Raw genomic sequence first — 17,296 nt, 5'->3', positions numbered from 1 at the left:
TTCACCCGGGCCGGCGCGGCGGGGGGGGGACTACTGGGAACGGGCCCCGAGGCGCCCCGGGGGAAAAGGTCTAAGGGAGTTTCGGTGACCTCGATCCCGGGGGAGCGGCCGGGGACGCGCTGCGGCGCGGAGGCCCCGCCCCTGCCCCGCCCCTGCCACGCCCCCTTTCAGCTTCCTGCCAGGCTCCTGCCCGCAGGCCACGCCCCGGCCACGCCCCCTCCCGCTGCTCCCGCGGCTCGCGCTGCGCGTGCGCCTTGGGCTCCGGCCCGGCCGCCGAGCCTCCGTGGGCCGCGGGGACCGGCACGTCCCCGCCGCGGGCCGGGGAGGGGAGCTGGGGCGCGCGGGGCGTGCCCTGGCGGAGCGGGCCGGCTTCCCGGCAGGGGACCCGCCAGTTCCTCCGCGCCGCGCGGCCGGGAAGTCCGGGGCGGGCGAGCGGGAAGCCCTACGGGCCGGGCCGGCTGCCCGGGGCGCCCGGACGGGGACGGGGACGGCGGCGGTGGTCGTCCCAGGGGAGCACGAGCTCGCCCCGCCCCCCTCCCGGCGTAGTGGCCCCGGCGAGCCCGCGACCTCGTGCCCGGGGGTGCTAGAGCTCGCGGCCGGCCGCCATGGGCAATGGGATGAACAAGGTAACGTGCCTTTCTTTCGTTCGTGCTGGGGGGGCCCGCTCGGCGGCCCCGGGAGCCCCGCTGCGGCCCAACGCGCTGCCCGCGGCCCTCGGACGGCGGCCCCGGCAGGTGCGCCCCCTGCGGCGGCGGGAGGGGCGGCGCGGAGCCCGCGGCCCTTTCCAGGGCGCCCCCTCCCGTGCCCCGCCCCGCCCTGGCGCCGAGCTGTGCACCCTCGACGAGCCCTTTGCGGGCGTCCAGGCGCGCTCCGTCTACACCCCAGCTGAGCCCCGAGGGGCTGCGGTTTCTCCCCCCCACCGCCCCCCCCACTCCCAAGCTCGGCTCTCGAAGCATCACCGCCCACGTTATCAGTAAACTGGAGCACATAGGTGTCTTCTCTGTAATTTCCTCTTTCTCCCACATTTAAAAAAAAAAAAAAACATAGCGTGGACAAAGCAGTTGCCAGGTAACAGCTAAGTCCTGAGATGTCAGGTCGCAGGGGCGGCGGTGCGGAGAAAACCGACCCAGGGCTCGCTCCTCCTCCAGGGACCTGCTGGCGGGCTGCTGGCGACCTGCTGGTGGGCTGCTGGCGACCTGCTGGTGGGCTGCTGGTGGGCTGCTTTGGAGACCTGCTGGCGGGCTGCTGGCGACCTGCTGGCGGGCTGCTGGTGACCTGCTGGCGACCTGCTTGGGCCGCGGCCTGACCCAGAACCCACACTGCTCTGGGCCTGGCGGCGCTGTTGGGTCATGCCCGGCCTCGGTTCCCCAGAGCCCCTCTCCCAGGCTGTGAGCTAGGCTGTGCTTCCCAACAGCGAGGACGCCGGGTTTCAGCCCTTGCAAGGAGGGCTGCTCGGGCTGCGTGTCCACGCGGACCCCAGGGTTACAGATTTTCAGGCCTGGCCCTGCTGGTACCAGGGGCGAGACAACACTGCCAAAAAGCACTCATCCAATGCAGGTGCCTCTTCACAGGCCTTTACATGCTCCTAGACCAAAAATCAGTTTCTACCTTCTTGTCTGCTCCGGTTCTATTCCCCTCACACACATGCCCACGGGGAGCCGGCCCTTGCTTGGCAGATACACCCCTGCCTGGCTCGCCTTCCTCCTTCCTTTCCTTCCTTTCCTTCACCTCTGCGCTGGGATCTTGGTTCTTTCAGCTGGAGTGCAAGTGTGAGAAGTTAGGGTTGGGGGGACAGTGCAGTTGGGTAACCCTGCGAACCCAGTTGGCTTTTCTCACATTGTGTTCTGGAGACTCAGTTTATGGGAGAACTGCTGTGTGATTTGGGCCTCCACATCTGAGGCTTGCTGGTAACCAGAATTATAGTCCTTGTGTGGGTTTTTTTGCAGGTAGGGTGGGATGGGAGCCGAGACTAAGATTGGAAACGGGCTATTTCTCTCAGATAAATAGCTGCATTATGTCTCCATTAACACTGAAAACCATCAACACCATGAACCTTTTGCTTATTAAATGAGAACAGAAAAAATAAAGGTGCTTCCACAAATCTGTGGACTTGCAGTCACATCTCAGTTTTCGTCTGGCTCTTTCTACAGTTTTCTTCACTTGAGCTGTTCACTCTCCACCTCTTTCGGCATTTAATTTGTAGTATTTTTATATTATGATTCAAAGAACATAAGAATATGAATGATTGCCTAAGGGTTCAACATCAAGGCTTTTCAGCAAAACCAGTCATATTCATGTCATGATGTTTACTTTTCAAAGAAAGTAATAAATTCCTTGCTGTTATTGTTGTAATCATCTTGTATTGTAAATAGAGTCACTAAGTCTAATGTAGAGATGCAGAAACATAACAGATTTAGAGATGTCATTAAGAAATATTGATCGTGTACCTCCTATTAGCCAGCGGCTGTGCTAGTCGAGAGGGCAGAGGGGGGCACAGCGGTAAACGGCACGGCCCTTCACAGAACCTTTGATGGAGACCAGAGGCTGAGCCAGTCGCAGTGTTTGCCTTCCACTGGCACAAGCAGGTTTCCTATGAAATCCAGGGACAGCTCGATTTCCAGCAGGCAGGATGCCTTTTGGAGGACACAGGGCAGTGAGGAAAGAAGAGGCCTTCAGCCTGGGGAGCTGGGTTCTGGATGAGGTGAACCAACCCCAGCAGTCAGTGAGGGGTTAAGGTGTTGGATCCAGAGGGCCCTCACATCCGGCCTAGAGTGGCAACACTTCCTTCAGACCACAATTAGATCATGAATTCATGATGATCAAGATAAAAACATGCACATGGAGAAGGATTTGGGGCATGTTTCTCTGATATAATGCTTGGCTAGACAGACTAGGTTTTCAGACTAGAAAAAAAATTGTTTTTAATGGGGTTTTATAGTATTTAAGGTGAATTAGATGACAGTGAGGATAGAAATTTCCACTGTAGGTCCTCACCCAAAAGAGTAGGGGGTTCAAACCCTTGAGAGAATGTTGACTCAGCTGGGAGTTTTCAAAGACTCCACAGAAACATGGTATTTGCATGCAACAGGCTGTTTAGTTTAACCCTAATCCCACTAGAGACACTTGCTAGGTTGATCTTTAGCAGCATAGTGAGGCGCCCTGCATTGCGGCTAGGAGCCAGACCACCTGGCTTCGAGTCCAGGCTCTGCCACTTACCAGCTGAGTGACTTTGGGCCGGTCACGCAAACTCTGTGTGCCTCATCTGTAAAACACGGATGAAAATAACAGCCCGACTTCATGGAGTTATGATGAAGATCAAATGAGTTACTCTGTGTGGCGAAGTCTCAAAATAGGGCCTGATGTACCATAAACTCATTAGTGATTACAATTTTGGCCAGTTCGGAGGATCTGTTTGGGAATCGCACAGAAAGCAATCAAGGATTCTTTTAGTCGCCTGCCTTTCGGTCCTCTGCATGAAGGAAGAGAGAAGGTGGCTCTTCCTATTTTTCGATTAATTTGAAGCTGTGGGGGGCTGTTTCAGGTAGCTTTTCAGACTCTTAGAATTCACTTGGGATAAACTGCCATCCTAGCACAAAAGAAAGATTTCTGCTACCTTCGCAATCAACAGGAACTAGGTTTCAAACGTACCATTAGGACCTTCGTCATGTTACTTAATCTCTCTGAGGGTCCATTTCCCAGTCTGCACAGAGAGGGGGGGACAGTGACGTCCCACGGTTACGGTGAAGCTTAGATTTTATAAGCTGTGTGCACGTGATATGAGGCCAAAAAATAAGAGATCACAACTGCTGGGCTCTCTCTACTTCCTCCTCATCTTTAATCGGCCCGAACACAGGAGCCTCATTCCCTTACAGCGCTTGTGCAATATGCTGTGTCCACCTAACTGAGATGGACATGAGGTTCTGCACACAAGAGGCTGGACTGTCTTGATGAGGATGTCCTCCATGGGGACAAAAACTGCTACACTTGAAGCAGTCCGAAGAAAAATCTACATTGTTTAGTTCCTAAGTTTCCCTTTGCTAAGGATGACCAACTTTTGTGCATTGTAGGAGGTTGGGCAACATTCCAAGCCTCTACTCATTAGTCACCAGTAGCACCGACCCGGTGTTATTGAGACAACCAAAAATATCTCCGGGAATTCCCGGATGTACCCTGGAGGGTAGGCGTGTCCCCCATTGACAGCCACTGGCCTAGGCTTCTCCCCTCAGAGGAGAAGGTCTGGGTGATCTAGAACTGGAATATCAAAAGGTGAATAGGCCCTTAAAGGTTGAGAAGTGCTGTTTTTATATGGCGAGGGGTTGAAAGGTTAGACACCCTTGTGCTATTAATGCAGCTGTTCCCATGTGACAGCACCTGACTTGGCCACCTTCATAATTTATTCATCTGTCCATCCACCCGTTCATCAAATTATATTATCGAACACCTGCTATCGTCAAGGCACCGTGCTAGAGCCTGTGCTGGGAAATGAATGTGAAAGACAGGAACAACCTGTCATGCTGGCCCAAGGCGGCCTACAGAGGAGTTCCTCTGTGGGAGGTGAGCACACCGGGTATGCAGCTGTACACACAGACTGCTCCGTGCTCGGAGTCTCTGTCCTCTGTCCTCTATACTGCGTTCTGGATGTTTTCTCTTTTCACTGTTATAGTTTTATTTCATATTGAAGGAACAGATGCTTAAAGCAGTATTCTAAGTGCATACAAGAGTATTCTCAGTGTTTTAAGTACGTACAAGGGTGTTCTCAGATGCCTCTTTTTTTTTTTGTTTTTTTGAGAGTGCAAGTGGGGGCAGGGCCAGAGAGAGAGAGAGAGAGAGCCTAAGGCAGACTCGTGCTGAGCACAGAGCCTGAAATGGGGCACGATCCCAACAACCCTGAGATGATGACCTCGAGTGAAATAAAGAGTCAGATGCTCAACTCACTGAGCCACCAGGTGCCTCAAGAGTATTAACAGATTCTTCCTTTTGTAAATGCAAATTGGCTAAGTCCATGGTCAAATAGCATTAAGACAGTCTGTAACATTTAACTCTTCATAGAACCCACTGAAGTTCTCCCCCTCATTCCTAGCTTTGAGACCCAGAAAGTTCTTTCTGACCTAGGGAGAATTGAGATTACCCCTCCCCCAACCTTGTACAGCTGCATGATCAGGAATTTATCTCTTAAATCTGTTGGGTGGTATTAGGTCCATGGCATCCTGAAGCACGAAGAGAAATGTTGAAAAAACTCAAAATATTTGCTTCCCTTAGAAGCAGTATTCTTTTGTTCATAAGTGGTTTTTGTTGTTGTTGTGTTGTTGTTGTTGTTGTTGTTGTTGTTGTTGTTGTTGTGGGGGATTTGATTTCAAGCATTTCTGCCCGGATAGTTAGTATAGTGTGGACGTGGAGGGTGTCGATCAAGAGGAGCCGTTAACCAAGGAGAATCTTTGACGTGGTCTCAGTATTTCTCTGCAGGAGTCTGCCTCCGTTTCCTACTTCCAGACAGTCTTTTATCAGAAAACAAGAGACTTTTTTGACCAGCAGCGTGCTAGAGAGCCTCTTCCATCGCAGTTCGTGCTGTGTTCCTTCACCTCTCTTATGTCCTCATGTGCCAGACGCAGTGACAGGCTTTTGAGACAGAGCAGGAAACACAGTAGACACAGCCCCGCCTCAAGGTCAATCAAAAAAGCAAGCAAATAATAAAATGATTTTAAGTGCTCATGAATATGGCGAAGAGAATAACAAGGGGGTATTGTTGGAGGGCTTCAGGGAAGGTGGTGAGGAAGGACTCGCAGGAGCTGCCGCCTCTTGGGAGCCGCGTGGTGGGCAGGAGGAGGGCCAGCCTCCGCCCACGGGAGGGACGCGCATATTCCCGAGGCCCAGGTGATTAGGCCGATTTGCTTGTCCCGATCTTAGAGTCAAACAATATTCCCGAGCACGTCCAAACTGTGTGGACAGGCTTCCCCCCTTGATCTATGCTGTCCTTCCCTCCCAGGTGTAGTGGTTTCACCCCCTGGTGTTCTCCTGGCTTGAGTTCTGGCCTCACGAACTGGCTGACCCGTTAGCAGCTCTGTCCTAGGCCAACGCTCTGCTGGTCCGTGGTCCCTCTCTACGCTGTCTTTCTGCTGGAAAAGGACTTCATTTCATTTCATTTCATTTCATTTCATTTTCTCTTTCTCTGTACTTGAGGATTACCAGCAACAATCACATCAGGGAAGTGGATGGGTCAAAGTTTTTGAGATTTTTTTTTTTTTAAATTTTTTGAGTTTCAAACTTGAATTAGGAAGCTGACTAGACTAGAGGTTTAAATATTCATGGGGCTTTTCTTCTTAAAAACAAAAAATGTAATTTGTCTCTCTGCCAATAGCCAGCTTTCTTTATCTTATTTTGTAATTCTGTATGGAAAAAAACTATAGAAACTAGGATTGAGCCATTCGTTTTCTATTTCCAGCCCTCAAAACACTAGCTTACTCTACTGGGCTTGAAAATGGAGTTTAAAGTTTACTGACATAGCTCTGCCTTCTTTTTGCATATGTGGAATTTAAGAAACAAGACAGATGAACATGGGGGGTGGGGGAAGAGAGGCAAACCAGAAAACAGACCCTTAACTCTAGAGAACAAAGCGAAGGATGCTGGAGGGGAGGTGGGTGGGGGATGGGCGAGGTACGCGGTGGACCCTACGGAGGCACTTGTGATGGGCATCAGGTGTTGGATGGGAGGGATAAATCACCAAATTCTACATCTGAAACAACTATTACACTGTATGTTAGCTAACTGAAATTTAAATAAAGTCTTGAAAAATAAAAAAGGAAAAAATTTAAATGCATACAAAAATGTGCATCCTAAATGATTTTTAGTTAAGTTGGCTCTTTGATTTTGGTAAGTTTAAGCCTCTGTCTTTGCCAGGACTCTGCCCTGGCATACCTTCAGGATTCTGCTCTCCTCCACCATTGGCCCCTGTGCTACTGGTGCTGGTGTGGCCACCACTGACCCCAGTGGGAACTGGTGCTACTGGTGTGGCCACCACTGACCCCAGTGGGAACCTGCCCAGGACCGAAAGGGGCAAAGTTTGATTTCTTAGGCTTTACTCATATTGTTTTTCATATTTCTCCCTTCCTTGCTCCACCTCCTCCCACCCTATCACATTCTCTCCTTGAGCATTTATTCATTGAAGAAACATTTACTTCAGTACCTACCAATCAAGAGAGAACCATCCAAGTTCAGAGAAAACATACAGATGTGATGCAGGCAGCAGATAAAGGTCATAAACCAGATGCCTGTGGGTTATAGTTGGTTTGCAGATGTATTTATTAGTCTACCACAATACTTAAGGTTTTGGGTTTTTTTAATGTAGTTCATAGCACTTGAAAGTTGGGCTTTTCCCCTTAAAACCTGGGTGCTGGAATTGGGGGTCTCACCCTGCATCTTTGTGTGGTCATGTCAGCAATGGGGAAGTTTGGAGAAAGAGGTAGGCATGGGGCTGAGGCTGCAGACATAGCAACATCAGTACTTGAAGGTCTCACTTGCTCAAGTGCCAGATTTAGGTTACGTGGTGATGGCTACTTGGAACCCTAAAAAGGGTTTTTGTTTTTAAGATTTTATGTATTTATTTGAGAGCGAGCATGAGTGGCAGGAGGGGCAGAGGGAGAGAGAGAAGCAGACTCCTTCCCGAGCAGAAAGCCTGATGCAGGGCTTGATCCCAGGCCCCCAGGATCATGAGCTGAGCCAAAGGCAGTTGCTTAACCAACCACCCAGCCACCACCCTAAGAAGATTTTAATCTGAAGAGTTATATAGTCAACTCTTCACTTGGAGGCATGTTGAGGATTCCTTTGGAGGGACGGGCCTGAAGATAGGGAGATCTTTAGGAGGCTGTTACAGCAAGTCAGAGGGGAGGCGCTAAGAAGCTGAACAAAGATACCGCACAAAAGTTTCAAGGGGAGCAAACAAATTGGGGAGCTATTGAGGAGTAGAAGTAAGTGCGTCATGAGGTGGGGGTAGGGTCCAGGGGAAGGAGGGGTCTCCTGCTGGAGGGATCTCTAACTGGTTCTGGGAGTGCCAGCAGGGCTGCTGCTTACAAGGTGGGAAGGACTCTTCCCGCTGGTCTCTGACTTGCCCGAAGGTCTGTCAGTCCAGCTTATTTGCATTTATGCATTTTTTTCTGGGTTGAAAGGCCTACATCAGGGTCAATGGTTGTAAGCAACAAAACCCAAAGGCAGCTGCTTTGGGTACAGTAGGTAGGATGGCAGGAAGGCCGGAGAACCAGGTTAAGGCTACCCTGCCAGAAACAGATCCTAGAAATGATCTGGTAAGAGCATTTCTGGGGCTTCCCCAAGATACTGCTGCTGCTATTGTTGAATTCTGGATGTGTGCCCAGCCCTGCCCCTGTTGAGGGAGAAAATACCGGGGGTTATCTCTGGATTCTGGTCCAGGGCAGCTGTGGAGACCTGCTGCACTTAGGCCACATTTCCATTTCACAGCAGCGAAGGCCAGTGCAAGCAGTCTTCTGGTATTTGCAGCTTCTGTAGTGAGATCTGGGTCTGCTTCCCACTAAGACTCTAAAGTAGGGGGAAATTCCTCAAATATAGGAAAGGGCTTCAGAGGCTAGGAAACCAATAAAATAATTGTCTATTACGGGGTTTATAATTTTTTAGTATAGCCAGGGAGGATGGGGGACTTCAAACAGTGGGGATCACTTGTCTATTTAAAGAGAATATTGAGAGCAAAGAAATGTGATATTGCCATGGAGGACCAGTAGGGGGTATTGGGCAATGGGGTCACTTGGCTTGGCCTGCAGATTGGAGAGAAATGGGGAAATCTTTCAGGTAAGTTGGAGCCATCCTGTGGAAGCCAGCTTGAAATTTCCAGTTGAACTTCAGTTTTGGCTTTCATCTTCTTGGGAAAGGGTTTGCTCCTCAACATTATCTGGAAAATGACCCAGTGAGAATATGACATTACAAAACTAATTTGATGGGACAGAGAAGTTCAATGGATTTTGCTCTGGCCCATACATCAACCGAGGCTTTCTGACCTGGGGTGGTGACTGTGGGCCAAGGCACCAGGACTGTGCTAGCACTTTGCAACCCACTGGGCAGAGAGAGGCACGAGGGAAGGGAGAGGAGGTGCCGTGGGAGAGATGAGAAGGCCTTGGCTGCATACACAACTTTACCCTTCCTATATTTCTCTCATGACCTTTCCAAGATATACTAAATAAAAATATATGAAAATATCTTTCTCATGGCCCCACACATCTTAATCATCTCAGTGGCACTCAGTTTAGACACTGACAGCCTTTCCTGGCTGCCTGTGTTTGCTGCATGCAGCCTGGTCCACAGCCCGGACCACCGCTCCCTGTTCTTCCTTGCAGTGTCTCTGCCTCCCTCCCTTCTGGTAGGGATTGACCTTCTTTCTCTGCACTGGTGGTTTCCACAGCTCCCCTGCCTGTCCTTCCCTCTCTCCTGGCCCACTGCTCCTGAACTTCAGGTCCCCTAAGTGTCACTGCCTCCTGCAAATCCTTGGGGACCCCAGAGTGGTCAAGTAACCTCCTCCTTCCCTAGGCAAGAAGCTCCACAAGGGAAGTAGGCCTTTGGCAGCCCCCTCTGCCCTCCTCCCTGGTCTCTGTCCGTCACATCTCATCTGTATCCTGAGTGCCCAGCGTGATGCCCATGTGTGATAGGAATCAGTAAACCATTCACCTGCTGTTATACTTTCTGTGATTTGAGGCAAATACACACGCTTATATTGTGGTGCACCATAGCTGTCGGTTGTCTGAATCTGTAGCCATCTGTGGTCAATGTCATAAAAGAAAAATTATTCTGACATTTGCTAAACATGACAAGGAATATTTTATTTGAAGCTATTGCATCAAGGGAGATACTACTGCAAGTGAGAGAACTCAGCTCTCAGTAAACAGGAGCAAGCGGGGATTCATAGCCAACAAGCAAGGGAAGGGGAGGATGGGAAATGACTGAAAAGAACTTGATAAGGTATCAAGGGTGGAGGAAGATGAGCTTGATTGGGTATCAAGAGTGGGAGGATTCTTGATAAACTGACTTAGCAGGATTCTTTGCTAACATGCAGGCCAAGGATGAAGCCTGGTCAAGAGGAAGGCTCTTACTGTCAGCCGAGAGGGCCTTGTGGTGACGATGCCCCTTAGTATCTAACGGCGCCTCCTAATAAGGGTAGAGAGACCCTGGAGAATGGGAGCTTGCACACGAAGGAGCTCTCCGCAGCCAAGAGCTGCCAGAGAACGTCAGTTTGATCCGCATCCAAGATGAACTTGCATTGTTCTCATGTTTTAAAACAGGAACGATGTAGTGTTCACTCCACCCTTCCTCCCGGGAGAATCCCAAAGACTGATTGTGTTTTGAGAAAGACCCGTCAAATGTTCTAGTCCTTGGCAGCGGACGCTAGTGTTTTCCTCTGAGATATGGTCTCACATGTTCCGAGGTCCAGAGCTGACCTGGCCTGCCTCGGTGCTCTGACTTCGGTCATGGATGTGACTCCGCCCCACAGGGCACCCTCCAAACTCACTTCTCCCCCCTGAGTACTCAGGGAGTCAGGATGATCACGCACCCCCAGCCCTGCTCACTCCCGGGTCTTGCCTGGTGTCCTGGACTACAGCCGATCCTTGAACGACACGGATCTGAGCTACCGGGTCCACTCACACGAGGGCTTTCCTACATGTATTTCCTCTTCCTTAATATTTTCTTAATGACACGTCCCTTCCCACAGCTCCCTTTATTGTAAGAGTACGGTGTGTAACACGTGTAACATGCAGGGCGTGTGCGAACAGGCTACGGGGCAGGCGCCCCATCAACAGGAGGCTACTAGTAGTTGAGGTTTTCGGGAGTCGAAGGTTGTCCCTGGATTCTCAGCTGTGTCGGGGTCGGAGCCCGACTCTCGCACTGCTCAAGGGTCGGCTGTAGTACTGATGGGGTCTCTTTCCCTTCTTCCCAGTGTCTCCATTTGGTGCTATGCTCTGCCGTCCCTCGGCCTGGCACCCTCCCCACCGCAGCCCGAAGCCTCGGCCCACACCTGGTGTTACCGAGCTCCAGCAGGCTGCAGTCCCCTTGCAGTGACTTGCACAGATGCCACCAAGTTTTAGCAAGACGGCTGCTTGTCAGGAAGACGCTCAAAGAAATCCATGCACGTGAAAGACCTTACGGCCTGCTGCTTCCTGGATGGGAGTGGCTAAACAATAGGGAGTAGGGGACAGATGGGGCCGGGCGGGGTGTGGGCGGTAGCACCGATGGGAGGCTGTCACAGGGCGCCGGGGGTCTGAGGGGCCCGCGTGCTGCCTGCACCTGAAACCTGCCGGGTGAGGCAGCCTGCAAAGCAGTGTCCGCGTTTGAATTTAAGAGTCTCCATACAAAGTCGTGGCAGGCTGTTAGCTTTGTATTTTGCAAGGTGGGGGGTTGCTTGTGAGAGACGCACCCCTGGTCCTTACCTCAGCCCTATGGAGTCGTTCTGTGTGGGGGCTAGGGCTGTGCGTTGTCCAGAAATCGGAGTTTTAACAGCCCCGGGTGACTCTACTGAGTTGTCTCGTCTGAGAACCTGTGCCTGGGGAGAACTGGACGCTCTGGGGCGAGTGTCTGTTCCTACTGACTTGCGCCTTTGGCCAGCTCACCCTGCACTCAGCAACCCCTCCGCGCCGTAGTCGGAGCCCTGGGCTGGAGCCGCGTGCACAGCATCCAGGGACAGGTTGCGACTGCTGTGCTGTCCAGGGCTTTCTGGCCTGGCAGGGGAGACACCCCCGTACCTAGCCACCCCCGTGACATGGCGCTGCTGGGGTACCCAGGATGTTGGGTGCTGAGACCAGGGCCTGCCCCAGGCTCTGGGCGCGGGACGGGGCGTCTCCAGAGTGTGGGCCAGAGCTAGGGCCCAGGGGCCGGGGCAGCGGGACCTCAGCTGCGGGACACGGGGACCCCAGCACGGCGAGCTTTGCTGGAGCTGGGAGATGGGGGAGCAGAGCAGGGGTGGAGGGGATGGGTGGCGGGGAGGGACGGAGGCCTGACCCTGGGGTGGCACTGGACTCTGAATGCCAGGGAGCACGAGGGGTCCGTGAGGGACGCCGGCCAGTCCTGGTCCTCAGGGTCGGGGCTCCCACGGGGGAGCGGATGCTGGGTCCTGGGCTGGCTGGGGTGGGGGGCAGTGGGGGCCCCCGCAGTCGGGGCTGCGACACTCACGTGTGCTCTGTCTCCCCGCAGATCCTGCCGGGCCTCTACATCGGCAACTTCAAAGGTGAGTTCCCTTTCCTTGTTTGGGGGTAAAACACGCGTGATGTGCAATGTGCCGCTCATACCGCCCGTAGCCCTACGGTGTGTGCACGCCGCGGCGCAGCCCCCGCCTCCAGAGCTCCTCATCATCCCAAACTGAAGCTCTGTCCCTGTTAAGCACTAACTACCTCCCCGCCCCCGGGGCCCTGGAACCCCCTCCACTTTCTGGTCTGAGTTTGGCTCTCAGCGGCCTCGACGAGCGGAGTCCTGCACGCGGCGGGGTCCTTTAGGGCGCGCTGTTTCACCGACCGTCCTGTGGGTTGGGATGGCAGGGCGGGCCAGGCTCTGCCTCTTCAGGGCTGGCTGTCCGGGCGTGTGAGGTTTCTCCTTGTGTCTGTCGATGTACGTTTTGGGCTGCTCCCACCAGAGGCGGAATCAAGCATGATTGGGCCAAGGGATCGGCTCAGAGCCTAGAGTCTGATCTGGACAAGGCCACCGCTTTGGTCCAGGCGCCCTGTGGGGCCCTCGGACTTGTGCCCAACCCCTCAACCCTTGGAGATGTGTATCCTTGAGAGGACGGAGAAGACCTGGGGAACTTGCCGAAACAAGGCTGTCTGCTGCAGAGAGCCAGACTCCTCGTAGGCATCTGGAGGTCCTCTGGCTAGAACAAGTGAGAACACATTCCCGTCTGTGTTCAGATTGCCCCTGAATTTGAGTTCAGGCTCCAATCGTCTATACAAACAATCTCTCTCCTTTTTTTTTTTTCTAATGTATTTTCGATTACTTCAATGTCATACGAAACTAACCATTGAGATAGCTTCTAAAATACACACGAAAGACCACCTATGTCTTGTAGCCAGACGGTGACCGCATCTACTGATCACTTAACCGTGAGGTCCCACCACTGCGTGTCTGTTTCCCTGTGAATCTGTATCAGGTTTTCTCCGCCCAAAATAATTGTGAACTGGTAAAAAAATAAATAAATACTATGTAGCATGCTATGTTTACTCATTAAAACCCTCAGAAAAGGGACACCTTTGTAGACTAAACTGTACTAAAATAGCACATGAGGAACTAATAAAACATACATAGGAACAGCCCAGAAGATTTTAGGTTCTGTCCACACTGATCAACAAAAAATGCTTCGGGAGAAACCGCATTGAATGAGAAGACGGACCCTGCTGATGTTTTCTGTTTCTCTACATAATGTTTGTTTCCTCCTCTGGTCTTCCCACCGCCCGTTGGGCTCCTAGTGCTGTTTACTGGCCTCAGAGAGAGCTGAGCCCAGGGAGCTGACAGCTGCTAATTGCTACTAGAACATGTTAAAAATAGTACAGGAGTTCCTAAATTAGTAAGCCTTGTAGTTCTGAAAAAGCTGCGAGTGCTTTGCGGTGGGTTAGCTGTAGTACTGGGATGCAGTGGGGAGCAACCACCTTTTGGGGTTACTTAGGGAGTTAACTGCTTTCATGAAGACGGGTGGTGTCTTTGGGCTTGAGACTTCGGGGTACATTTCTAGAAGTGGAATTGCTACGTGGAAGTGTTTAAAAATTAAAGCTTGTAATGAATGTCCACCCACCTCAGTACTTCTGCCAACAGTTTATGAAAGTTTTATCCTTATTCATAGCGGGTTACTTTCTTCTAGAAGGTCATGGGTGCACAATTTTTTAAAAAAAAGATTTTATTTATTTATTCGCGGTAGAAACAGAGAGAGAGAGAGAGGGAGAGACACAGGCAGAGGGAGAAGCAGGCTCCATGCAGGGAGCCCGATGCGGGACTCGATCCCGGACCCAAGATCTCGCCCTGGGCTGAAGGCAGCGCTAAACTGCTGAGCCACCCAGGGATCCCATGGGTGCGCAATTTTAAGGCACATTTTAAGGCACATTTTAAGACTCTTTGTACTACAATCCGTGCCTGTTTCCTAAGTATTCTGTGGCTTGGGAACCCCTCGCGGCTTCTGGATTCTTGCTGTGGGTTTGGCCCACTCGAGTTCTCCACCCTGTACCGCTCCTTGCTTGGGCGGTTGATGCTTCTTCACTGTCTCCAGTTATTCTGACCTCGTATGTGGCATATTTTATCACTCATTAATTCACGAGACATTTATTAAGCACGAGGTGGAAGGCTTACCCGAAGCACAGGCATGGAGGTGCAGCAGACGGACGAGAAGCTGGAAGGAGGCTGTGCTGTCCACGCACTGCCTGCGAATTCACTCGCTCATTCCAGAAGCTTGTTCCATGTGCCGGGAGTGTCGTGGGTGCATGCTGGGGTGCTCAGGGGCTCCGAGTGAGGAGGAGCAGGAATGGGACGGGGAGCCGGTCCTGCCCTGAAGGGAAGCTGGGAGGCGGTCTGCCCTGGAATCCGGTTGCTCCCCGCTGCCGCGGAGCCGGTGTGGCCCTGGACACGCTTCACGGCCTGGACACGCGAGGGGCCCTGGGGAGGGTGGGCCAGGCAGCGCGGCCAGAGCGCCATTCGGTGTCTGGACGTGGCCGGTGGCGGGTGTCAGGCCCTCGTGCCCCTCTCTGTCTGCGCAGGGGGGGCCACAGCCTGCTTCAGGCGGTTGCGGGAGGAAGCAGGTGCTCATACGGCCCCACGCCGGCCAGACAGGCAGTGGGCGCTGGTCGCCTCGGCTAGCGGGTGCCGGGGCCGGGGTGAAGGGACCACGGCTGCTCTGGACACCGAACCCAGCTGTCACGTGTGCTTCAGCTTGATGTCGCATTTAGCCGCTTTCTGTTCTTCTTAAATTAAAGATAATCCATGCCTACCACGACACGACCACCAGTGCAAAAATGTGAAAAGAAAAATTAATGGGGAAAAACATGTTTTAACTGTCTGAGAGATCCTCATTTTTGTGCACTGTGGATTGGCCCTGCCACCCCGGCCTTGGTTCCAGGGGCTCGGGGCTCAGTCCAGTCATCGAGTGTCTCCTTCCTCCCCTCCCCGCTCCCCTGTTCTTTGCCTCCCTCCCTCCTTCCCTCCTTCCCTCCCTCCCTCCCTCCCTCCCTCCCTCCCTCCTTTCCTTCCTTCTTTCCTTCCAGTGGGGATCCCACATGTCACTCTGCAGCTTCTACTCCTTCTTCTTCTTCTTCTTCTTCTTCTTCTTCTTCTTCTTCTTCTTCTTCTTCTTCTTCTTCTTCTTCTTCTTCTAATTTAAACTTGCAGTGAATCACAAACCATTTTCCAACATCTGGTCCTTTCCACCTAGAGAAAAACCCATGAAGCAACTCGGGTTCTGCAGCCTGGTCTTTGATGAGACCCCATCGCTGCCCCCCCCCACCCAGGTGCCTTAGCTTGCAGCCAGGAGGGGCGATGGGAGTGGAGTCTTGAAGAGCAGGGCCTGCCCTACGACCAAGGGGGGGGTGGTTATCTGCTGCCTCACAAGTTGGCAGGTTCCAAAACAGGAGAAGCCCTCATTGTTTGACGGTGCCCACAAATTCTAGAAATGTGGGAAATGAGCTCACAGCCCGCATGTGTACTGGTGATGTCCACAGAGACATGTCTGAGATCTCAGAGCTCTTGCTCTGTCTGCCAGTGACAATGGCCATGCTTCCCAGTGGTGGTCCCCCAGTTGTTCAGATAAGGCTGACCTGGTGTTAGCCTCAACACTAATCTTTGGTGCTCTGCTGTTGGCTTAGCCTAAGGGAGCTTCGTGATGAATAGTGAGGAACATCAGGTGGTGGAAACAAGAGCTGAAGTCAGGTGTCTTTGAAGTAAGCGAGTATTTGGAACATTCAGAGGTGATGGAGACTGACGCCCACACCGCGCCTTGAGACTTCATCTGGTCCCGATGATAATACCAATAATGTTGGCGACAATAATATTTGCTCCATGTGGGCCTAGCACTACCGTAAGCATTTTATATCATGTAGCATTCCCAGCAGGCCTCTGAGGTGGCTCTCTTACCATTTCCCCACATCAAGGGTGAGAAAAGTAAGGCACCAAAGAGCTTGCCCAAGGTCGACACCAGTAAATGTCAGAGCCCACGTTTGGTGAAGAAGGAAGTAAGTAGGAACTGCCCAGGCTGAAAACGTGCCCACTTAAAGGTCGAACACACTAACAGCTGATTTACGACCCTGGCAGCTATTGCAGCGTATGATAACGTATGACTCTGGGATTTATCACCTTAAGAGAGACCTTCTTTGCCCCCTTTCCTCCTTCTCTCACCCTGTATGGCCACGCCGTTGGGTCCACAGGTCAGTGTAGCAGATGCTCTGAGGATTGGAAAGGCATTCCCAAAGAAGTTCTTTCCTGCCAAATATCTGTTTTTCTAGAGTGCTTGCGTTGATGGTATTATTCTCCGGTACTTCTTCCGATATTTTTTTGGATGATTTTTAAAATAAAATATATAAATAAATTTTTAAATAATAAATTTATTTTTTATTGGTGTTCAATTTGCCAACATACAGAATAACACCCAGTGCTCATCCTGTCAAGTGCCCCCCTCAGTGCCCACCACCCAGTCACCCACACCCCCTGCCCTCCTCCCTTTCCACCACCCCTACTTCATTTCCCAGAGTTAGGGGTCTCTCATGTTCTGTCTCCCTTTCTGATATTTCCCACTTATTATTTCTCCTTTCCCTTTTATTCCCTTTCACTATTATTTATATTCCCCAAATGAATGAGACCATATAATGTTTGTCCTTCTCCGATTGACTTACTTCACTCAGCATAATACCCTCCAGTTCCATCCACGTTGAAGCAAATGGTGGGTATTTGTCGTTTCTAATGGCCGAGGAATATTCCATTTTTGATGATTGTATTTAGAATCCTACTTGACTTTGCTGGGCTGCGTATTTCCCGTGGCCACTCTAGCATTTTCCCCATACAAGGACTGGTTACCCCTGCACATCTTCTGCATCAACACAAGATCAACAGCACCAATTCCCCTGCCTGAGGAAGCACGTGGCTGCCACTTTGCCGTGGGAAGACGGTATCTTCCAGGAATCCACTTGCTCCCTTAGCGAAGTCTTAGCAGTGGTGGATGGGGTCTCCGCCGAGGGAACGTGCAACAGCAAGGGGCAGGGGTCAAGTAGGTGTTTCTCTTTCAATGCTCCCGCTGTGTAAAAATGACATTTGCTTCTCCTGGAGGCCACGTGAG

General features: G+C 51.9%; 1 protein-coding gene across 1 annotated transcript in view; it reads left to right on the top strand.

Annotated features, from left to right (window-relative positions):
* Positions 1–268: 268 nt before the first annotated feature.
* Positions 269–17,296, top strand: part of DUSP22 (dual specificity phosphatase 22) — a 55,391-nt gene continuing 38,363 nt past the window's right edge. The window contains exons 1-2 of the mRNA XM_041772239.1: positions 269–626; positions 12,196–12,229. Of these exons, the coding sequence (XP_041628173.1) occupies positions 606–626; positions 12,196–12,229 (55 nt within the window). The 5' untranslated portion in view covers positions 269–605. The remainder of the gene's footprint in view (positions 627–12,195; positions 12,230–17,296) is intronic.

The sequence above is a fragment of the Vulpes lagopus genome, chromosome 10 (assembly GCF_018345385.1).
Source record: "Vulpes lagopus strain Blue_001 chromosome 10, ASM1834538v1, whole genome shotgun sequence".
NCBI classification, from domain to species: Eukaryota; Metazoa; Chordata; class Mammalia; order Carnivora; family Canidae; genus Vulpes; species Vulpes lagopus.
This window is presented reverse-complemented; position numbering and strand designations above follow the sequence as displayed.